The sequence below is a fragment of the Haemorhous mexicanus genome, chromosome 4, assembly GCF_027477595.1.
Source record: "Haemorhous mexicanus isolate bHaeMex1 chromosome 4, bHaeMex1.pri, whole genome shotgun sequence".
Lineage (NCBI taxonomy): Eukaryota > Metazoa > Chordata > Aves > Passeriformes > Fringillidae > Haemorhous > Haemorhous mexicanus.
The window spans coordinates 10,756,520-10,780,283 of NC_082344.1; the positions used below are offsets into that span (position 1 = coordinate 10,756,520).

At 59.4% G+C, this 23,764-nt stretch overlaps 1 protein-coding gene across 1 annotated transcript in view; it reads right to left on the minus strand.

Annotated features, from left to right (window-relative positions):
• The window catches only part of LOC132326879 (basic proline-rich protein-like), a 129,102-nt gene that overhangs the window by 45,254 nt on the left and 60,084 nt on the right, over window positions 1-23,764 (minus strand). Inside the window, exon 3 of the mRNA XM_059845605.1 lies at window positions 7,166-7,966. Coding sequence (XP_059701588.1) covers window positions 7,166-7,966 — 801 coding nt within the window. The remainder of the gene's footprint in view (window positions 1-7,165; window positions 7,967-23,764) is intronic.

Below are 23,764 nucleotides of genomic sequence, written 5' to 3' on the forward strand. Positions count from 1 at the left end.
AAAGGCCCAAAACTGCCCAAAAGGGCGCAAAGTTTCCAGGCAGTGTCCAGTGCCCTTGGCTGGGGGCACAGAGCCTTACGTCCTCAAAGTGGGGCAGGAGGGACTCAGCCAGCTTCAGGGCGGTGATGCTGGCTATCTGGAGGTCTGTGTCCTGGAGCGTATGCGTCAGCACAGAGAGGGTCATCTCGACCACCTCTGCATCTGCATCGGCCAGCTGCTCCACCAGCTGCGGATACAGGCCGCGTATTCCTCCGCCCTGTGTGCAAGACGAGGCTGTGCTGTGAAGCCGTGACTGGCCGCGGCACCAAGGGCTGCTTGGGGCACTCGGGCGGCTGAAGCAGGACTCGGGAGAGCTGGGAGCAGCTGCCTCTGCTGCCAAAGGCCAGCCAAGCCCAAAGGACTGCGCTCCCCAGCCCCACGCTGCCAGCGGGGCTTCGGCCACGGCCCCCTCCTCACCAGCGAGGGCTCCTTGCTGAGCACCACCAGGCCTCTGAGCGCAAGGCGCAGCCTGTCCCTGCACTCGCTCGGCAGGTGCCGGGATACCACCAACAGGGCACTGGGACCGTGGATACGCAAGTCCAGACACTCCAGGAGCTGAAAGGCACAGGAGGGCAGTGGCAGGCGAGCCGGCCGGCAGGAGCCCGGAGCCGCAGAGGGCTGGGCCCAGGCAGCAGCAGCGGGCGCAGGCAGCGTCCCAGGCGGCTGCAGCTAAGAGAGACCAGAGAGCTGGGAGGCAGCTGAGCCAGGCAGCGCTGGCCATCAGGCTCACCTCCACAAAGATGGCCAGGGCAGGCAGATCACAGCGTGGCTGCTTCCCGATGAGCAGGCTGAGCAGGTGCGAGGCCATGTGGGGACACAAGGGGGTCAAGGCACAGCGCATCTCCCTGGCAGGGGAAAAAGGCGCCAAAGGCCCTGAGCCAGGCAGGCAAACCTCTCCCTGGAGCGACTCACAGTGGTCCGCTCTTTCCCCAGCACTCTGCAAGGGGACACGGGCCCCTTGGGAGGCGGCTGCTGCTGGCCATCCTCCTCTCCCAGCCTTTTGCACCCTCCCTCGGTGACAAGGCCCTCTGGTGGGGAGTAGGGCATCTCACCTGGCCAGCAGACCCGCTGCACAGTGTGGGCTGTTGGCACAGAGCAGGCTGTCCCAGAGCTGCTTGTGCTCCAGAGCCACCAGCTTCTTGCCAAAGCCCCGCTGGGAGAGCAGAGCCTCAATGGTCTGCACTGCAAACCTGTGTGCCGAGCAAAGGCGCGGTCACTCTAGGAGCACTGGCCCTGGCCACAAGGACATGGGAAGGACAGGGCGACTGGCACCTGTTGGGCGCTCTGCAAAGGCCGTCTTCCTCCTGGCACGCTCTCCAGAAGCTCAGGCTCTCCACCTCCTCTGGCCTCTGCTCTGTGGTGATGAAAACTTGCAAGAGCAGAGCCACAAAGAGGTGTGGAGAATGAATGAGGATTGCATAGCGCCACTCGGGCATGCTTGCAATCCTCCGCAGCACCAGAGTTGCCTGCAAGAGACAAAGCACCCCGAGGCAGCGCTCAGTGCCGAGGTGTCCATGCAGCAGGGCCTGAGGGGAGATGCAGGGGGAGCAGCCGGCCTGCTGCTCCTAGGCCAGCTTTCAGCCCAGGCAGGGAGCTGCAGGCTGGGGAGAGCATGGAGAGCTTCTGAGAAGGCCACTTGGAGAGCCAGCATAGGCCAGCTCCAGAAACTCACAGCCAGGGCAAAGACGGCCTCGTTGTCCCCGCTGCAGACGAACCCGCCGTACGGTGGCAGCTCCTCTAGGGCAGAGAGCAGTGCTGGAAGCACCTCCTCCACAGCCACTTCTGAGGTGCCGATGGCCCTCCACATCAGCTCAGCAGCTCTGTGGGAGCAGAGCTGGGCATCAGTACCGTGCCCCGTGCAGCTGCGTGGGGCCGGGAGGTAGCATGGCAGCAGGCTTAGGAAACAGATGGGCCCAAGGGTCCCAGGGTTCTCCGCCTGTCTGGCAGACCCCTCTGGAAAGGCTGTGCAGGGCCAGGGGCCCTACAGGCCCATGAGCACCGAGCTCTCCAGGCAGTTGTGCCCCGTACCTGTCACACAGTGGGGCGCAGCGCAGGAGGCTCATCACCACCTGGGCAGGGTGCTCTTCAGTCAGGCTGAGAATGATCATCTGCAGCTCGGCGTCCACGGTGCTACAGGACGTGAGTCTCTGCAGGATGTTCCTCACCACAGCTTGCACCTGGAAGAAGGGATATGGGGAAGACTTGGAGTGCTGCCCAAGGGAGCCACTTTCCCTGCTTCACCCAAGAAGTTGTTGATTTCCCAGCTCACTGGGATGGGCCAGAGGGGGCCCAGTGGACATGGCTTGAGGGGCCACGTCATCCTGGGAGACCTTCAGCCCCGGCCCCAGGCTGCTTCCCTGCTGCAGAGAAGAAACACCCGTCAGGAAAAACTCCAGACTGGGCCCAGGACTCACTCTCAGCATGGGCATGGCCTCAGTCTCAGGGATGGCCTCGAGACAGGTGTTAGTGGCGGCCATGCCCTCCGTCAGGGCCATGTCAGCCTCTGCCCTGTCCTCGGACGTTTCCTCCTCAGAGGTGTCCATGAAGTCCGAGGACGCTGTGCTGGAAGCATCCTCTGCCTGCAGCTCGCTGGGCCTGGAGTCGGGCTCGGCCGTGCCCTCGGTGGTGCGGCCGCTGGTCTTTCTGCGCCAAAGGCGCAGGAACCTCCGCAGTGCCTGCAGCAGAAGGAAGGGCGGGAAGAGAGGCACGTTCCGTGGTCTGCTCCAAGCGTGGGGCTCGGCCCAGCAGTGCCAACAGGCCCGGCCCAGGTGGGGACAGCCGCAGGTACCTGGGCTACTCTGCGGAAGCGGCCACGGGTGAGCTCCTGCTCTTGAGTCCCGTCCTTGGATGCATCTGCCAATGAGCGAGCGCAGCCAGAGCTGAGGGGCCGCAGGAGAGGCCGGAGAAGCCAGCCCAGCCCTGCATGCCCCCGGCAGGGACAGCCCCCCGGGTTCCCAGGGGACGGAGCACGGCCATCGGGGGGGCAGGCCCGGCCCCTGTCCCATCCGGTCCGTGGGCACGTCCACAGGGATGGGATGGGATGGGATGGGATGGGATGGGATGGGATGGGATGGGATGGGATGGGATGGGATGGGATGGGATGGGATGGGATGGGATGGGATGGGATGGGATGGGATGGGATGGGATGGGATGGGGCCAGGCTGGCTGCAGATACCGGCGTTGCATCCAGCTCCTCCACTCACCATCCTGCAGCGGCTCCAACTGCTCGGGCTCTGCAGGCTGCTGCGCTGGGGCAGCTGCAGGGCCTTTGCTTTTCTTGCCCCGAAGCCCCTTGAACAGGCTGAGCAGTCTGCCTGCCATCTCGCTGTCTGACCTCGAGGGCACCTTGGAGACAGATGCCCCGTCAAAGGTTCGATTCAGCGAGTGTTGCAGGTGTGCCTTGTAGGCACCTGCAGCAGAGGGGCCTCAGGAAGGCTACAGGACAGCAAGTCCTCTATTCTGTTCTCCAGGGCTCCTGCCACAATGACAGGAGACTCCTGGCGAACAATGGGGGTCACCAGCTCCCACGGCCTGGCAACGAGGGCGCCGGCCGCAGCGATGGGAGATGCCTCGGAAAAACTCCGAGACACCGAATCCTGAGGCCAGGCCGTGAGGCCAGGCACAGGAGGAATGCCTCGGAAAAGCTCCGGGTCAACAACGGACGAGCCGGCTGTGTGGGGATGCCTCACAGAACCGCTCTGTCACGTCCTGCCCCGTCGCGTGCAACGAGCACTCTGGCGTGGCCGTGTCACTGCCAGCACCTAGGTCAGCGTGTGTCACAAAGGGCTGCTCTGACACTCTGTCCCTTTCGGTGACACGGTGAACATTCTGCACCGAGTCACAAAGGGACATGCTGCCACGTGCCCCGGGGCCACCCCCTCCCCACCCAAGGTGCCCCCGGTTGGAGGCAATTCCTTGCCCCGAGCGTCTAACACAGCCCTGGACACACCAAGACCCGCCAAGGGCCAAGGGAAGGGCTCTCCACGGTGCCCGGCTGGCACAGCCCAGCTCGGTGCCGGCCCTGGAGCAGAGCCGCTTCCAGCAAGCAAGAGGCAAACACGTCTTGCCAAGAGTTAAAACACACCAGAGAGGGGAGATGGCATGAATGTTGGCATAAAGGCCTTTGAATTCACAGCTCTCTGAGAGGCATTTGGGGCTCTCGGCTGGACAGAGATACCAGCTCTGTCCTGTGCTTAGAGGAGGGAACGCACCCTGCCGCTGGTGCTTGGCTTGTCTTCTTCTCTGGAGGCCCAGGCAGATGCCAAAGCTGCTCTTCACAGCCTTCTCCCTTCCCACACCCCTCTGCCAAGTGCAAGGGGCCACAAGGATGGAAAGGGGAGCAGGGAGCCAAAGGGAGACAGCTGCACCTACCTCACTGGCGGCTCCGGGGGAAGCACGTTGCTTGAGATGCAAGCCCCTCTCTTCCAAAGGCATTTCCCCAAATGCCTACAATTCCCGGGGAACACCAACACACACTTCAGAAACCCTGGCAAGGCTGAATTACTTCTGCACCTTGTAGCACAGGCACTGCAGCTCGAGCTCATCTTTCTTCTCCCAAGTCTTTTTCCTTGTGTCCCTTGTGGCACGCAGCCCCGGGCCCCCTAGAAACAAGAGCTGCCCGCTGTCTCTTCGAGTGTCTGATCGCCTGCCTGTGCTCACGGCAGCAAAACCAGGCTGTTCCCAGCCAGGGAGCGGAGCCCTGTTCCTGGCAGGAGGCTCTCATCAGCCCCTTCCCCACTGTGCACGCAGCACTTCTGCCTGCCTGCCTGCCCAGAAGAGCACAAGCTGGCCAGCTCTGGGCTCAGCACAGCCCAAACACAGGCACAGGAAGACACAGCGGCTCTTTTGCAGCCGTGCCCCAGACAGGTGGGAAGTGGACCCTGCCTCTGGTCTCGCTTGGTTGGCTTGCTGACAGAGGGTTTGACTCCCTCCCCACAGAGGAAATCAAGGGCAGGTGCGAGCAGAGCAACTTCTCGGGATCCAAGAGAGCCACCTCCCCAGCCCGTCTGACACTCAGTCCCAGACTGAGAAATTCTCACCTCCAACCAGGAGACAAAGGAGGGCTCCAAACACAGCCTTGGATCCAAACGGGTTTATTGAGGGAGGGGCATAGGGCCTAGAAAGGGTCGAGGTGAAGAGAGAGGCAGGGACACAACCGCACTCAAAGGGAGGCTGGTGGTGGAGCCCGGAACAGCGGTGGGGCCAGGGTTGAAACCATGGGGCTGGCAGCTGGGGCCAGGATACAGGGAACCAATGAGGAGAGGGACCAGAGGAGGAGCTGAGGTGGAGTGATGAGGGGTACACCAATGGGAGTGGGGGAAGAGGGTGGTCTTGTAGTACAATCCAGTGGGGAAGGGAGGAACATGGAACATGCTAGAACTGGGGAGGGGGCCATGGCTGAGTGGCATTTAAACAGGAGTGTCCTCCCAAGGCATCCCTGCCCTATTTTCCTTGGGGTCCCCTCCCCCATCTCCCCCTTTTCCATTTATTACAAATGCTTTGCCCCTAGTCTTTTGAAGGGCTCTTTTCAAGCAAGCAATAGCTGTCAAATCAATCACAAGGATGATCACAATCCACAGGAGGCCTTTCAAGTTAAAAGCCATCTATTCGGGAACATCCCAATGTCCAAAAAGTTGGTCCAGCCAGTAGGCCGCTGTAGTATTGTCCACAAGGGTCCCAGGATGAGGGAAGAGACGAGAAAGTTGACTCCATGTATCAGCAAGCTAGGTTTATTATTTTATGATAGAAAATATATTAAAACTATACTAAAAGAACAGAGAGAAAAGATTTCATCAGAAGGCTAAGCTAAGAATAGAAAAGGAATCAATAACAAAGGCTTGTCTCCGACCGAGACGGTCTGGACAGGTGAACTGTGGTTGGCCGTTAATTCCAAACAACCAGATGAGACCAATCACAGATTCCCCCTGTTGCATTCCACAGCAGCAGATAAGAATTGTTTACAGTTTGTTCCTGAGGCCTCTCAGCTTCTCAGGAGGGAAAAATCCTAAGGAAAGGATTTTTCCTAAAACATGTCGGTGACATCTCACCCTTTTTATTTTAAATAAATTAAAAGGAAAAAGTGTTTGCAATTTCATCTGCTGGCCCATGCAGAGGAAAGAACAAGCACCTGAGAGGCTTAATGTTGCCAATCAAAACATCAATCAGTGCTGATGTGGAACCGTCAGGGAAATTCTTCACCTGCAAAACATCAAATTACATCACACACCAAAACAATCTTAAGATATAAGAAAATGCAAAAACAATGAAAAGAAAGTTCATTGCTTCAAGTCCAAACAGCTGAGTTTCAGGGAAAGTCCAAACTGAAGATGTTCCTCTCTGACATCGCTGAAAGTCCCTTTTGGTCCTGAAACAGGCTTGCTTGGCTTTTCAACGCTTTTTGAGCTGCTAGCTCTTTCAACTCTTTTTATTTAATTTTTTTTTTTTTTTTTTTTTTTTTTTTTTTTTTTTTTTTTTTTTCTTTTGGTGGACGAAAGAGCAGCAGCAGAGAGGAGCCACTGAGGCTCTGCGGGGGCCCTGGCCCTCGTGGAAGGAACAGGGACCCCAGACCTGGCCTACAGAACGGTGGTCCAGGTCCTCGTGGAAGGATCAGGGATCCCAGACCTGGCCTACAGAACGGTGGCCCAGGTCCTGACGGGGGAAGCAAAGCCCCCGAACCAAACAGCCGCTGGCCGGGCGGAGGCCCTGGCCCAGGGAACCGAGCCAAACGGCCCAGACCCGGCCCGCGGAGCGGGCTCTGTGGTCTCACAACCCGGCACTCTGCTGCCAATGCCTGGGCAGCACGAGTGACCGAACGCTTCATCCCCTCTGAACCGGTGCACACCAGCAGCTGGGGAAGAGAAGCTTTCCCAGGGATCATCACCCTAGATCTGGGGGTGTTTTGTCCCCAGAGCAATTGAGCGATGCTCACTTTCCACTGTTTCTCCTGCCTCTGCAACGCAAATGCAAAAGGTGTTCCTCCTTTCTGCCCCTCAGTACCACCCCCACTCCCTGCGGGCTGGGGACCAGAAGCAGAAGGCTCAGGAGCCACCTCCCCCACGGTGCTGGGGTGCGCAGGGGGAGTCAGGCATTCCAACCCCCAACGGGAACCTCCGAACCAAACCCGAACCGGCCCACGAAAAACGCTGAGTTTGAAAGCAGGCTGACGGGCTGAGCCCGCAATCAGCTGTCGAGCCACAACCCCCCCACGGAGGGGCAGGCCGGCATCCCCTTCCCCTGTCCCAGCTCCCCCCGCAGGGGCAGCCTCGGGACAGCCCGAAAAGCTCGGGGGGGAATCCAGGCTGATCGCAGGCGCCGCGGTGGCCGCCGCGGGGAGCGGCGGGGCCACGGGCGACTCCAATGATGGTTCTGTTTGGTGGTTCTCAACCTCAGCCTCCTCCACTGGCGTGGCAGGCAAAGGCGGAGCCGCCGCGCTCGGAGCCCTCACGGGCTCTGCTGGAGGGTCGAACGCGGATTCGACCGGCGCGGGCAGCGCGGCATCGACCCCCGCCGGGCTGGGGACAGCAGCCGCGTCTTCTCCGGGTACCGGAAGCTGCAGCGCGGGCGCAGACAGCAAAGCCGGCGGAGCCGACACGGGAGGCGGCGGGACAGCCGCGGGGGGCGGCAGGGGCGCGGGGCCGGCGCCCACCGGTGCCGCCTGCACTGTTGTCTCACTTTGCTTCGGGAGCGGCAGCGCAGTCGCGAGCTCTTGGCGATTGCTGTCGAGTGTGTCGCCTAGCAACTCGGGCGAAGCCCCGGGAGGCGGTGCTTCTGCCACGGGAACGCCGACAAACTCCGCTGGAGGCGACGGGTCCGGTCCGGGCTGAGGCGGTGCCGCGGGAGGGGCCGCGGGGACTGGCACCTCCTGCGGGGCGGGTTGGGGTGGGGCCCGCGGCTCCGGCTCGGGCGGTGGAGCCAACTCACCTCCCCCCTGAGAGCAGCGAGGCGGGGGAGGCGGTTCCGTCGGAGCATGCTCCAAAGGCGCAGAAAAAAACTTTTCTTCTGTCGCGGGCAAAACTTCGCCCCCCCGCCGCGATTCGGGGGGGCTGGGAACCTGCAGGCTGTGGATTTGCACTGGTTCCCCTCTTGCCAGCGCCAGCGAGAAGGGAGACATACCTCGGCAATCCGAAATCCACTGATATGCAGACGCTTTCCGTTTCAAAACTGGGAAGAGAGTTCTGAATGACGGATAAACCCGAGGAAATCCAAGTCCCCGGTAAAGAAGGTCTCGGATAATGAATTCCATGCATTCCCATATGTATGAATCAAGGGCATACAGCACATCAGTGAAAAAGCCATGGTGCTTTGCCCACCTGAAAAACTCATAGAAGTGTATCTTCAGCATAGGAATTCTGTCCTCATGACCCCATTTTTGCCAGAGGCCAATAAGTTTCTCCTCTGAGGGAGAGAATGGAACCTCTGCCTCCGTAGGCACCCTTGTCCAGATCCGAATCTGCCTTGTAAGAAGGGAAGCATTTTCAGGAAGGGAAGTGTAAACAGTACCTTGTGACAGTGTCCTCTGGGCTTCGGCAGACTGCTCTGTGCTGCAAAGACTTCTGGACATCTTGTCTCGGAGACTTTTCAAAAGGTTCTCTCTGCGGCCAGCCAAATGAAGAATTCTTCCTCACTCAGGGTCCAATTGTGGTGATTCCTTCACTCGAGGCACCATCTGTCAGTTCTGTCCTCGGTGTTCACCTTCTGTGGTGGTGCTCCTTTTTTCACGCGGGGTCACCATTTGTAGTATTGTCCACAAGGGTCCCAGGATGAGGGAAGAGACGAGAAAGTTGACTCCATGTATCAGCAAGCTAGGTTTATTATTTTATGATAGAAAATATATTAAAACTATACTAAAAGAACAGAGAGAAAAGATTTCATCAGAAGGCTAAGCTAAGAATAGAAAAGGAATCAATAACAAAGGCTTGTCTCCGACCGAGACGGTCTGGACAGGTGAACTGTGGTTGGCCGTTAATTCCAAACAACCAGATGAGACCAATCACAGATTCCCCCTGTTGCATTCCACAGCAGCAGATAAGAATTGTTTACAGTTTGTTCCTGAGGCCTCTCAGCTTATCAGGAGGGAACAATCCTAAGGAAAGGATTTTTCCTAAAACATGTCGGTGACAGGCCGCCTTTTTCTCAGTTTCTATGTCCTTCACCTGATTTTGAAGTCCCTTGATGTTGCTTTGAATTGATGTGCTGAGGGAGGACAAGTTGAAAAAGCACAGTCCTTCCAAGTCCTCACACCCACGGTGGGGGGCGAGCAGCAGGAAATCGATTGCAGCTCGATTTTGCAGCATGGCGTGTCTGGTGGTCTCCTCATCCACCAATAGATCAGAAAATGCGGCAGATGTAGAACTGGCCTGCTTACTGAGCCAGCACCCCAGGTGAGAAAGCTCACCGAGGGCCTTGGCAGCAGCAACCCATGGTAGAAAAATGGATACCATGACCCTCTTCCTTGTTCCCTAATTATAAATTTGGGTCAAATTCCTCAAAGGATCTCTTTTGGCAAGCAAATGTATTGTTCTGCTTCCAAGCATGCAAAATGGTGGAATTTGAGGTGAGGGTAGTCAGCTGGCCAAGGCGGCAGGGACCCCCTTTGATGTTGGAGGGGATTCCTGCCCACACCCTAGCACCACAGAGAAGAAACACTCCCCGTGGGAGCACTCTGGGGTACGCCAGGGACTGGGACGGTGTGGTGCTAGTCTAGTTGCACCTTTCAGCCACATTGTAGCATTTATCATCGGGCGAGACATCTTTGGGGATGTTACTCTAGGGTTCTGTTGTGAATTGCAAATCTGGTCTGGCCTTCTATTCAAAGGTAACACAGTAACTTGCTTTGGTGGAGCCCAGGAGGTCTAGCTCCTGGGGCTCCTTTGATGCATGTGGGAGAATCCTTCTCCACTCGTCCAGGTGTCCACAGGGTTGGGTTTCTTACCTATGTGCGGGTAATCATTTTGTGACGGGGGGATTCCCACCAGACACGTAGAGAGAGGATCGTCCACGCTTTCCATGGCCATGCAAAGGCTGTCTTGCTGTAGGGACTTTGCCAAGGTGACCCAAACGTTCTGCTTTGGCTGTGGTATGATCCAGCCCATGGTCACCTGGGTGATCATGAAGGCACAGGTGAAGGCGGCGGCTCTGGCGGTGCTGGCGCTGTGGTGGGGGTTTCCCGGGTTTGTTGTGAGGCGGTTCATGGTTTTCCCGCTCTCTGCTCACGCCGAGTGTGTTGAGGATTTTTTGCAGATTGAGGACTTTTTGAAGAACAGTGGCCATATTCAGCTGACGCACAATCCAGTCTGCTTGGGATAATGGACAATGGACACGTTCACAAACAATAATGGAAATATTCAGAAAATGGGGTCGGTATATCCTTGAAAAAGATCCAAGAAGAAGAGTCAACTGGACTCAGCAAGTTTGTCAGTGAGCTTGGGAAAGTGAGGAAAAAAGACAGTTCTTGGGTGGGACAGAAAACCACAGCCAGACGCGTGAAAAGTTAGATGATCCAATCAGCATCCGATCTTAGACGCGTGAACAGCTAGGCCTGGCCAATGATGTATTAGCTAGAGAGGTGTGGACAGTAGGGAATTGTTATAAATATAGTCTTTTTAGGGATAATAAATTTGGCTTCACTGGATGATATTGGTGTTGGTGTGATGTCCCTGAAGCTCCGCATCCCACACTTTTGCCCCACCAGGCCCCCTAGAAACAAGAGCTGCCCGCTGCATGTTCAAGTGTCTGAACGCCTGCCTGCGCTCACGGCAGCAAAACCAGGCTGTTCCCAGCCAGGGAGCGGAGCCCTGTTCCTGGCAGGAGGCTCTCATCAGCCCCTTCCCCACTGTGCACGCAGCACTTCTTCCTGCCTGCCTGCCCAGAAGAGCACAAGCTGGCCGGCTCTGGGCTCAGCACAGCCCAAACACAGGCGCAGGAAGACACAGCGGCTCTTTTGCAGCCATGCCCCAGACAGGTGGGAAGGGGACCCTGCCTCTGGTCTCGCTTGGTTGGCTTGCTGACTGGCTCTGAGGCAGGGCCTGCCCGATTCCTGGCTTGTGGGGAGAGCAGAGCCGCCGGAACCGCGCCCACCGTGCAGACACTGCCTGACAGCGCTGCGGCCGCTGGGACGGTGGCACCCCCGAGTCTCAGCCACTCCGCTGAGGCCGCTGCTGTTTCATTTGCTTTAGGCACCCCCAAAGCTGATTGCCAGGCCACGATGGTCTCTGCTTCTGCCCTCTTCCTGTCCCTGTGTAGGGATGGAGCATTGCTGTGCTTTCAGGAAGCTCTTTGTGGAAACTTCCGGCATTGCAAGCTCCTTTGCCCTCAGAGGATGCTTGCCATGGAATCCCTCACGGCTGGCTTCAGAGCATACTCCGGCAGGCTCTTCTAAAACCCAGGGTCCTTGTCCCCTTCAGAGTGCTCAGCAGGACCTTTTTTTAACAGCACGCTGCTTTACAGCTGGAGCAGCGAGACAGGGAGCTTTGTTATAAAAAACGAACGAGGCCAGATCTCCGACAGCGATTGAAACAGGCTCTCGTTTATTTAAAAACCATTCGGTGGGAGCAGAGAATCTGGGATAAGCCCAGATCCTCATACAACAGCTCAAAAAGGGAACCAGAAAGGAACCAGAAGAACCCCAAGAAAAAGCCCCTAAAAGAAAAAAAGCTCCCAAAGAAAAAGCCCCACCCCAGGAACAGAAAACTCCCCTTTTTAGAACAAATTCCTGGCCCAGGAATGGTGGGTTTTTGGTTCCATGCACCCATTGGTGGAATTCGGGCGCTTTGATTGGTCCTTACCGGGGTTCGTTTTGGACCAGTCATTTCCCCAGGGCGTCGAGTCATTGGTTGATGCTCTGGCCCAGTCACTCTTTGAGTTGTCCACCTCCTACCCCCACCAAGTCCCGGACCCCTTTCCCTTCGCCCACAGCAAACAACTCCCCAGCGTTATTACAAACCCGTAATAGCTTTGCAGCCTGAGCTGCCCTTCTTCCTCTCTGTCCGTGCACAGAACAGAGCGGGAAGGAGAAGGGCAGCAGGGCCCTGTGTGTCCTGGGGCTCAGCTTTTTGCGCCGCTTCAGCTCCACAGAGACGGGGGTAAAGTGAAAAACCAAACTGTTTATTAAGGGAAAGCGAAGCCAAGGGGTGAGCGGGGAGGCAAAAAAGGGGATGAGCAGGGCCTGAGGGCTGCAGGGAGGGAGCTGCCATCAGGGAGAGACATGGCAGGAGCTGCTGAAACTTCTCACAGGCTCAGCTCTGAGCAGCCACAGCTGTGCCTGGAGCTCCCCTGCTCTGCAGGGGGTCCCATCTTGCATGGGAACTGGAAATCGCCATTGGAGGCCCTTAGAGGTACATCTGATCAAGGAGACAAAGAAAGTTCTGCAGATCTTCTTTGGAATGTCAGCTGGATCAGAATGCTCATGCAGGATGGGTTCTCATCTTCCCTCAGGGCTTGAAGAGCTGGAAGAGAGAGGAACACAGGCCACGGTCAGTGGCCAGATTAAGGGAATGCAGGAAAGTCTCCTGCCAGGGCCAACCCAGCCGGCTATGGCATGGCCAGGAGGGAGCGGGAGGCAAGGGCTTCGGCCCGAAGGCGCAGGCCAACGGATCCCCCATGTGTCCCTGAAAGCTCTCGGGGCTCTGTCCCCTCCACAGCCCCTGGTTCTCACAGAGAGCGGAGGCCTCCGCAGCCCGGGCACGGATTGCAGCGCTGGGGCCGGGATTTGCAGCTGCCCCCGGCGGTCCTGGCTGCCTCACTCACCCTCCCTGAGGACTTGGAGCTCCTCCTTCTGCCCCAGCATGAGCACTCCGGCCACCCCTGGAAACACAGAGCACGTGGCGGCCCCAGGCGGCACAGCTGCCCGACACGGGCGCTGCCAGCCCTACGGCCGCACGCCCTCTTCCCCGGGAAGGGCTCCTTTTGGCCCCTGCCCCACGCTGCCACCCGAGGGCACGGCTGCGAGAGGGCGGCGGCAGCGCCGAGGGCGGGCAGAGCTCCAGCGGTCCGGGCGCGGCTCCCGCTGCAGGGGCTGCAGCCGGGCCGGGAGGCAGGGAGGGGCGCCGGGCTGGTGGCTCACCGATGAACCTGACGGCCGCCTCTCGTAGGGGCCTCTGTGGGCTCTGCAGGTGCGGCAGGGCCCAGACCAGGTGCTCGGCCACTCGGCTCTCGTCCTGCAGAAGCTGCGGGGAGCGCCAGGAGGGAAGGCTCGGCGTGGGCTCTGCCGCTCGGCCGGGCGCTCCCCGCACCCAGCCCCGGCCGAGCCAGCCCGCACGGCCCGGGCCAGGGAGCAGCGTGTGAGGCGCAGGCTGGCGGGCCCGGGAGCGGCGCTGGCCGGGGACACAGCTGCCAGCCCCCCATACTGAGCAGCTGGGGAAGGGGGCTTCTCCAGCCCGCGGCTGGGGCTCCTGGGCTGTCCTTACCAGGTGCTCGGCGAACTTCGTCCGCCGCTTCTTCGCCAGCAGCTCCTCGAGATCCCTCCTCCTCGGGAAGCAGGGCTTCGCCACAGGCCTGGAGAGCAGCAGAGAGCCGCAGGTGGCAGCAGGGCCCAGGGCACGGCACCTGGCTCCCTGTGCCAAGGCCAGGGGAGGCTGGAGCCCGCCAGGCACCAGGGCAGGAGGCGGCCGAGCCCCCTGCCAGGGATGCGGCAGCATCACACCAAACCTCACCTTGGCCACCTGCAGGTTCTCATCGTGCCAGCGCAAGAATAGAGGGAGCAGGCTCTGGCTCACAATGGTGGTCAGAGGATTTTCCCTCTCTTCCACTATCAGCTCCATCACCTTGCTGAAGAGCTGAATGGAGAGCTGCTGCACGTGGCTGTTGTCCTGGAGAAAAGGAAAAGTCCTAAGCACCAACTTCTCCAGGCCCATGGGGGCAAAGGCCCAAAACTGCCCAAAAGGGCGCAAAGTTTCCAGGCAGCGTCCAGTGCCCTTGGCTGGGGGCACAGAGCCTTACGTCCTCAAAGTGGGGCAGGAGGGACTCAGCCAGCTTCAGGGCGGTGATGCTGGCTATCTGGAGGTCTGTGTCCTGGAGCGTATGCGTCAGCACAGAGAGGGTCATCTCGACCACCTCTGCATCTGCATCGGCCAGCTGCTCCACCAGCTGCGGATACAGGCCGCGTATTCCTCCGCCCTGTGTGCAAGACGAGGCTGTGCTGTGAAGCCGTGACTGGCCGCGGCACCAAGGGCTGCTTGGGGCACTCGGGCGGCTGAAGCGGGACTCGGGAGAGCTGGGAGCAGCTGCCTCTGCTGCCAAAGGCCAGCCAAGCCCAAAGGACTGCGCTCCCCAGCCCCACGCTGCCAGCGGGGCTTCGGCCACGGCCCCCTCCTCACCAGCGAGGGCTCCTTGCTGAGCACCACCAGGCCTCTGAGCGCAAGGCGCAGCCTGTCCCTGCACTCGCTCGGCAGGTGCCGGGATACCACCAACAGGGCACTGGGACCGTGGATACGCAAGTCCAGACACTCCAGGAGCTGAAAGGCACAGGAGGGCAGTGGCAGGCGAGCCGGCCGGCAGGAGCCCGGAGCCGCAGAGGGCTGGGCCCAGGCAGCAGCAGCGGGCGCGGGCAGCGTCCCAGGCGGCTGCAGCTAAGAGAGACCAGAGAGCTGGGAGGCAGCTGAGCCAGGCAGCGCTGGCCATCAGGCTCACCTCCACAAAGATGGCCAGGGCAGGCAGATCACAGCGTGGCTGCTTCCCGATGAGCAGGCTGAGCAGGTGCGAGGCCATGTGGGGACACAAGGGGGTCAAGGCACAGCGCATCTCCCTGGCAGGGGAAAAAGGCGCCAAAGGCCCTGAGCCAGGCAGGCAAACCTCTCCCTGGAGCGACTCACAGTGGTCCGCTCTTTCCCCAGCACTCTGCAAGGGGACACGGGCCCCTTGGGAGGCGGCTGCTGCTGGCCATCCTCCTCTCCCAGCCTTTTGCACCCTCCCTCGGTGACAAGGCCCTCTGGTGGGGAGTAGGGCATCTCACCTGGCCAGCAGACCCGCTGCACAGTGTGGGCTGTTGGCACAGAGCAGGCTGTCCCAGAGCTGCTTGTGCTCCAGAGCCACCAGCTTCTTGCCAAAGCCCCGCTGGGAGAGCAGAGCCTCAATGGTCTGCACTGCAAACCTGTGTGCCGAGCAAAGGCGCGGTCACTCTAGGAGCACTGGCCCTGGCCACAAGGACATGGGAAGGACAGGGCGACTGGCACCTGTTGGGCGCTCTGCAAAGGCCGTCTTCCTCCTGGCACGCTCTCCAGAAGCTCAGGCTCTCCACCTCCTCTGGCCTCTGCTCTGTGGTGATGAAAACTTGCAAGAGCAGAGCCACAAAGAGGTGTGGAGAATGAATGAGGATTGCATAGCGCCACTCGGGCATGCTTGCAATCCTCCGCAGCACCAGAGTTGCCTGCAAGAGACAAAGCACCCCGAGGCAGCGCTCAGTGCCGAGGTGTCCATGCAGCAGGGCCTGAGGGGAGATGCAGGGGGAGCAGCCGGCCTGCTGCTCCTAGGCCAGCTTTCAGCCCAGGCAGGGAGCTGCAGGCTGGGGAGAGCATGGAGAGCTTCTGAGAAGGCCACTTGGAGAGCCAGCATAGGCCAGCTCCAGAAACTCACAGCCAGGGCAAAGACGGCCTCGTTGTCCCCGCTGCAGACGAACCCGCCGTACGGTGGCAGCTCCTCTAGGGCAGAGAGCAGTGCTGGAAGCACCTCCTCCACAGCCACTTCTGAGGTGCCGATGGCCCTCCACATCAGCTCAGCAGCTCTGTGGGAGCAGAGCTGGGCATCAGTACCGTGCCCCGTGCAGCTGCGTGGGGCCGGGAGGTAGCATGGCAGCAGGCTTAGGAAACAGATGGGCCCAAGGGTCCCAGGGTTCTCCGCCTGTCTGGCAGACCCCTCTGGAAAGGCTGTGCAGGGCCAGGGGCCCTACAGGCCCATGAGCACCGAGCTCTCCAGGCAGTTGTGCCCCGTACCTGTCACACAGTGGGGCGCAGCGCAGGAGGCTCATCACCACCTGGGCAGGGTGCTCTTCAGTCAGGCTGAGAATGATCATCTGCAGCTCGGCGTCCACGGTGCTACAGGACGTGAGTCTCTGCAGGATGTTCCTCACCACAGCTTGCACCTGGAAGAAGGGATATGGGGAAGACTTGGAGTGCTGCCCAAGGGAGCCACTTTCTCTGCTTCACCCAAGAAGCTGTTGATTTCCCAGCTCACTGGGATGGGCCAGAGGGGGCCCAGTGGACATGGCTTGAGGGGCCACGTCATCCTGGGAGGCCTTCAGTCCCGGCCCCAGGCTGCTTCCCTGCTGCGGAGAAGAAACACCCGTCAGGAAAAACTCCAGACTGGGCCCAGGACTCACTCTCAGCATGGGCATGGCCTCAGTCTCAGGGATGGCCTCGAGACAGGTGTTAGTGGCGGCCATGCCCTCCGTCAGGGCCATGTCAGCCTCTGCCCTGTCCTCGGACGTTTCCTCCTCAGAGGTGTCCATGAAGTCCGAGGACGCTGTGCTGGAAGCATCCTCTGCCTGCAGCTCGCTGGGCCTGGAGTCGGGCTCGGCCGTGCCCTCGGTGGTGCGGCCGCTGGTCTTTCTGCGCCGAAGGCGCAGGAACCTCCGCAGTGCCTGCAGCAGAAGGAAGGGTGGGAAGAGAGGCACGTTCCGTGGTCTGCTCCAAGCGTGGGGCTCGGCCCAGCAGTGCCAACAGGCCCGGCCCAGGTGGGGACAGCCGCAGGTACCTGGGCTACTCTGCGGAAGCGGCCACGGGTGAGCTCCTGCTCTTGAGTCCCGTCCTTGGATGCATCTGCCAATGAGCGAGCGCAGCCAGAGCTGAGGGGCCGCAGGAGAGGCCGGAGAAGCCAGCCCAGCCCTGCATGCCCCCGGCAGGGACAGCGCCCCGGGTTCCCAGTGGACGGAGCAGGCCATCGGGGGGGCAGGCCCGGCCCCCATCCGGTCCGTGGGCACGTCCACAGGGATGGGATGGGATGGGATGGGATGGGATGGGATGGGATGGGATGGGATGGGATGGGATGGGATGGGATGGGATGGGATGGGATGGGATGGGATGGGATGGGATGGGATGGGATGGGATGGGATGGGATGGGATGGGGCCAGGCTGGCTGCAGGTACCGGCGTTGCATCCAGCTCCTCCACTCACCATCCTGCAGCGGCTCCAACTGCTCGGGCTCTGCAGGCTGCTGCGCTGGGGCAGCTGCAGGGCCTTTGCTTTTCTTGCCCCGAAGCCCCTTGAACAGGCTGAGCAGTCTGCCTGCCATCTCGCTGTCTGACCTCGAGGGCACCTTGGAGACAGATGCCCCGTCAAAGGTCCGATTCAGCGAGTGTTGCAGTTGTGCCTTGCAGGCACCTTCAGCAGAGGGGCCTCAAGAAGGCTACAGGACAGCAAGTCCTCTATTCTGTTCTCCAGGGCTCCTGCCACAATGACAGGAGACTCCTGGCGAACAATGGGGGTCACCAGCTCCCACGGCCTGGCAACGAGGGCGCCGGCCGCAGCGATGGGAGATGCCTCGGAAAAACTCCGAGACACCGAATCCTGAGGCCAGGCCGTGAGGCCAGGCACAGGAGGAATGCCTCGGTAAAGCTCCGGGTCAACAACGGACGAGCCGGCTGTGTGGGGATGCCTCACAGCACCGCTCTGTCACGTCCTGCCCCGTCGCGTGCACCGAGCACTCTGGCGTGGCCGTGTCACTGCCAGCACCTAGGTCAGCGTGTGTCACAAAGGGCTGCTCTGACACTCTGTCCCTTTCGGTGACACGGTGAACATTCTGCACCGAGTCACAAAGGGACATGCTGCCACGTGCCCCGGGGCCACCCCCTCCCCACCCAAGGTGCCCCCGGTTGGAGGCAATTCCTTGCCCCGAGCGTCTAACACAGCCCTGGACACACCAAGACCCGCCAAGTGCCAAGGGAAGGGCTCTCCACGGTGCCCGGCTGGCACAGCCCAGCTCGGTGCCGGCCCTGGAGCAGAGCCGCTTCCAGCAAGCAAGAGGCAAACACGTCTTGCCAAGAGTTAAAACACACCAGAGAGGGGAGATGGCATGAATGTTGGCATAAAGGCCTTTGAATTCACAGCTCTCTGAGAGGCATTTGGGGCTCTCGGCTGGACAGAGATACCAGCTCTGTCCTGTGCTTAGAGGAGGGAACGCACCCTGCCGCTGGTGCTTGGCTTGTCTTCTTCTCTGGAGGCCCAGGCAGATGACAAAGCTGCTCTTCACAGCCTTCTCCCTTCCCACACCCCTCTGCCAAGTGCAAGGGGCCACAAGGATGGAAAGGGGAGCAGGGAGCCAAAGGGAGACAGCTGCACCTACCTCACTGGCGGCTCCGGGGGAAGCACGTTGCTTGAGATGCAAGCCCCTCTCTTCCAAAGGCATTTCCCCAAATGCCTACAATTCCCGGGGAACACCAACACACACTTCAGAAACCCTGGCAAGGCTGAAGTACTTCTGCACCTTGCAGCACAGGCACTGCAGCTCGAGCTCATCTTTCTTCTCCCAAGTCTTTTTCCTTGTGTCCCTTGTGGCACGCAGCCCCGGGCCCCCTAGAAACAAGAGCTGCCCGCTGTCTCTTCGAGTGTCTGATCGCCTGCCTGTGCTCACGGCAGCAAAACCAGGCTGTTCCCAGCCAGGGAGCGGAGCCCTGTTCCTGGCAGGAGGCTCTCATCAGCCCCTTCCCCACTGTGCACGCAGCACTTCTGCCTGCCTGCCTGCCCAGAAGAGCACAAGCTGGCCAGCTCTGGGCTCAGCACAGCCCAAACACAGGCGCAGGAAGACACAGCGGCTCTTTTGCAGCCGTGCCCCAGACAGGTGGGAAGTGGACCCTGCCTCTGGTCTCGCTTGGTTGGCTTGCTGACAGAGGGTTTGACTCCCTCCCCACAGAGGAAATCAAGGGCAGGTGCGAGCAGAGCAACTTCTCGGGATCCAAGAGAGCCACCTCCCCAGCCCGTCTGACACTCAGTCCCAGACTGAGAAATTCTCACCTCCAACCAGGAGACAAAGGAGGGCTCCAAACACAGCCTAGGATCAAAACGGGTTTATTGAGGGAGGGGCATAGGGTCTAGGAAGGGTCGAGGTGAAGAGAGAGGCAGGGACACAACCGCACTCAAAGGGAGGCTGGTGGTGGAGCCCGGAACAGCTGTGGGGCCAGGGTTGAAACCATGGGGCTGGCAGCTGGGGCCAGGATACAGGGAACCAATGAGGAGAGGGACCAGAGGAGGAGCCGAGGTGGAGTGATGAGGGGTACACCAATGGGAGTGGGGGAAGAGGGTGGTCTTGTAGTACAATCCAGTGGGGAAGGGAGGAACATGGAACATGCTAGAACTGGGGAGGGGGCCATGGCTGAGTGGCATTTAAACAGGAGTGTCCTCCCAAGGCATCCCTGCCCTATTTTCCTTGGGGTCCCCTCCCCCATCTCCCCCTTTTCCATTTATTACAAATGCTTTGCCCTTAGTCTTTGAAGGGCTCTTTTCAAGCAAGCAATAGCTGTCAAATCAATCACAAGGATGATCACAATCCACAGGAGGCCTTTCAAGTTAGAAGCCATCTATTCGGGAACATCCCAATGTCCAAAAAGTTGGTCCAGCCAGTAGGCCGCCTTTTTCTCAGTTTCTATGTCCTTCACCTGATTTTGAAGTCCCTTGATGTTGCTTTGAATTGATGTGCTGAGGGAGGACAAGTTGAAAGAGCACAGTCCTTCCAAGTCCTCACACCCATGGTGGGGGGCGAGCAGCAGGAAATCGATTGCAGCTCGATTTTGCAGCATGGCGTGTCTGGTGGTCTCCTCATCCACCAATAGATCAGAAAATGCGGCAGATGTAGAACTGGCCTGCTTACTGAGCCAGCACCCCAGGTGAGAAAGCTCACCGAGGGCCTTGGCAGCAGCAACCCATGGTAGAAAAATGGATACCGTGACCCTCTTCCTTGTTCCCTAATTATAAATTTGGGTCAAATTCCTCAAAGGATCTCTTTTGGCAAGCAAATGTATTGTTCTGCTTCCAAGCATGCAAAATGGTGGAATTTGAGGTGAGGCTAGTCAGCTGGCCAAGGCTGCAGGGACCCCCTTTGATGTTGGAGGGGATTCCTGCCCACACCCTAGCACCACAGAGAAGAAACACTCCCCGTGGGAGCACTCTGGGGTACGCCAGGGACTGGGACGGTGTGGTGCTAGTCTAGTTGCACCTTTCAGCCACATTGTAGCATTTATCATCGGGCGAGACATCTTTGGGGATGTTACTCTAGGGTTCTGTTGTGAATTGCAAATCTGGTCTGGCCTTCTATTCAAAGGTAACACAGTAACTTGCTTTGGTGGAGCCCAGGAGGTCTAGCTCCTGGGGCTCCTGTGATGCATGTGGGAGAATCCTTCTCCACTCGTCCAGGTGTCCACAGGGTTGGGTTTCTTACCTATGTGCGGGTAATCATTTTGTGACGGGGGGATTCCCACCAGACACGTAGAGAGAGGATCGTCCACGCTTTCCATGGCCATGCAAAGGCTGTCTTGCTGTAGGGACTTTGCCAAGGTGACCCAAACGTTCTGCTTTGGCTGTGGTATGATCCAGCCCATGGTCACCTGGGTGATCATGAAGGCACAGGTGAAGGCGGCGGCTCTGGCGGTGCTGGCGCTGTGGTGGGGGTTTCCCGGGTTTGTTGTGAGGCGGTTCATGGTTTTCCCGCTCTCTCTCACGCCGAGTGTGTTGAGGATTTTTTGCAGATTGAGGACTTTTTGAAGAACAGTGGCCATATTCAGCTGACGCACAATCCAGTCTGCTTGGGATAATGGACAATGGACACGTTCACAAACAATAATGGAAATATTCAGAAAATGGGGTCGGTATATCCTTGAAAAAGATCCAAGAAGAAGAGTCAACTGGACTCAGCAAGTTTGTCAGTGAGCTTGGGAAAGTGAGGAAAAAAGACAGTTCTTGGGTGGGACAGAAAACCACAGCCAGACGCGTGAAAAGTAAGATGATCCAATCAGCATCCGATCTTAGACGCGTGAACAGCTAGGCCTGGCCAATGATGTATTAGCTAGAGAGGTGTGGACAGTAGGGAATTGTTATAAATATAGTCTTTTTAGGGATAATAAATTTGGCTTCACTGGATGATATTGGTGTTGGTGTGATGTCCCTGAAGCTCCGCATCCCACACTTTTCCCCCACCAGGCCCCCTAGAAACAAGAGCTGCCCGCTGCATGTTCAAGTGTCTGAACGCCTGCCTGCGCTCACGGCAGCAAAACCAGGCTGTTCCCAGCCAGGGAGCAGAGCCCTGTTCCTGGCAGGAGGCTCTCATCAGCCCCGTCCCCACTGCGCACGCAGCACTTCTGCCTGCCTGCCTGCCCAGAAGAGCACAAGCTGGCCGGCTCTGGGCTCAGCACAGCCCAAACACAGGCGCAGGAAGACACAGCGGCTCTTTTGCAGCCATGCCCCAGACAGGTGGGAAGGGGACCCTGCCTCTGGTCTCTCTTGGTTGGCTTGCTGACTGGCTCTGAGGCAGGGGCTGCCCGATTCCTGGCTTGTGGGGAGAGCAGAGCCGCCGGAACCGCGCCCACCGTGCAGACACTGCCTGACAGCGCTGCGGCCGCTGGGACGGTGGCACCCCCGAGTCTCTGCCACTCCGCTGAGGCCGCTGCTGTTTCATTTGCTTTAGGCACCCCCAAAGCTGATTGCCAGGCCACGATGGTCTCTGCTTCTGCCCTCTTCCTGTCCCTGTGTAGGGATGGAGCATTGCTGTGCTTTCAGGAAGCTCTTTGTGGAAACTTCCGGCATTGCAAGCTCCTTTGCCCTCAGAGGATGCTTGCCATGGAATCCCTCACGGCTGGCTTCAGAGCATACTCCGGCAGGCTCTTCTAAAACCCAGGGTCCTTGTCCCCTTCAGAGTGCTCAGCAGGACCTTTTTTTAACAGCACGCTGCTTTACAGCTGGAGCAGCGAGACAGGGAGCTTTGTTATAAAAAACGAACGAGGCCAGATCTCCGACAGCGATTGAAACAGGCTCTCGTTTATTTAAAAACCATTCGGTGGGAGCAGAGAATCTGGGATAAGCCCAGATCCTCATACAACAGCTCAAAAAGGGAACCAGAAAGGAACCAGAAGAACCCCAAGAAAAAGCCCCTAAAAGAAAAAAAGCTCCCAAAGAAAAAGCCCCACCCCAGGAACAGAAAACTCCCCTTTTTAGAACAAATTCCTGGCCCAGGAATGGTGGGTTTTTGGTTCCACGCACCCATTGGTGGAATTCGGGCGCTTTGATTGGTCCTTACCGGGGTTCGTTTTGGACCAGTCATTTCCCCAGGGCGTCGAGTCATTGGTTGATGCTCTGGCCCAGTCACTCTTTGAGTTGTCCACCTCCTACCCCCACCAAGTCCTGGACCCCTTTCCCTTCGCCCACAGCAAACAACTCCCCAGCGTTATTACAAACCCGTAATAGCTTTGCAGCCTGAGCTGCCCTTCTTCCTCTCTGTCCGTGCACAGAACAGAGCGGGAAGGAGAAGGGCAGCAGGGCCCTGTGTGTCCTGGGGCTCAGGTTTTTGCGCCGCTTCAGCTCCACAGAGACGGGGGTAAAGTGAAAAACCAAACTGTTTATTAAGGGAAAGCGAAGCCAAGGGGTGAGCGGGGAGGCAAAAAAGGGGATGAGCAGGGCCTGAGGGCTGCAGGGAGGGAGCTGCCATCAGGGAGAGACATGGCAGGAGCTGCTGAAACTTCTCACAGGCTCAGCTCTGAGCAGCCACAGCTGTGCCTGGAGCTCCCCTGCTCTGCAGGGGGTCCCATCTTGCATGGGAACTGGAAATCGCCATTGGAGGCCCTTAGAGGTACATCTGATCAAGGAGACAAAGAAAGTTCTGCAGATCTTCTTTGGAATGTCAGCTGGATCAGAATGCTCATGCAGGATGGGTTCTCATCTTCCCTCAGGGCTTGAAGAGCTGGAAGAGAGAGGAACAGAGGCCACGGTCAGTGGCCAGATTAAGGGAATGCAGGAAAGTCTCCTGCCAGGGCCAACCCAGTCAGCTATGGCATGGCCAGGAGGGAGCGGGAGGCAAGGGCTTCAGCCGGAAGGCGCAGGCCACGGATCCCCCATGTGTCCCTGAAAGCTCTCGGGGCTCTGTCCCCTCCACAGCCCCTGGTTCTCACAGGGAGCGGAGGCCTCCGCAGCCCGGGCACGGATTGCAGCGCTGGGGCCGGGATTTGCAGCTGCCCCCGGCGGTCCTGGCTGCCTCACTCACCCTCCCTGAGGACTTGGAGCTCCTCCTTCTGCCCCAGCATGAGCACTCCGGCCACCCCTGGAAACACAGAGCACGTGGCGGCCCCAGGCGGCACAGCTGCCCGACACGGGCGCTGCCAGCCCTACGGCCGCACGCCCTCTTCCCCGGGAAGGGCTCCTTTCGGCCCCTGCCCCACGCTGCCTCCCGAGGGCACGGCTGCGAGAGGGCGGCGGCAGCGCCGAGGGCAGGCGGAGCTCCAGCGGTCCGGGCGCGGCTCCCGCTGCAGGGGCTGCAGCCGGGCCGGGAGGCAGGGAGGGGCGCCGGGCTGGTGGCTCACCGATGAACCTGACGGCCGCCTCTCGTAGGGGCCTCTGTGGGCTCTGCAGGTGCGGCAGGGCCCAGACCAGGTGCTCGGCCACTCGGCTCTCGTCCTGCAGAAGCTGCGGGGAGCGCCAGGAGGGAAGGCTCGGCGTGGGCTCTGCCGCTCGGCCGGGCGCTCCCTGCACCCAGCACCGGTCGAGCCAGCCCGCACGGCCCGGGCCAGGGAGCAGCGTGTGAGGCGCAGGCTGGCGGGCCC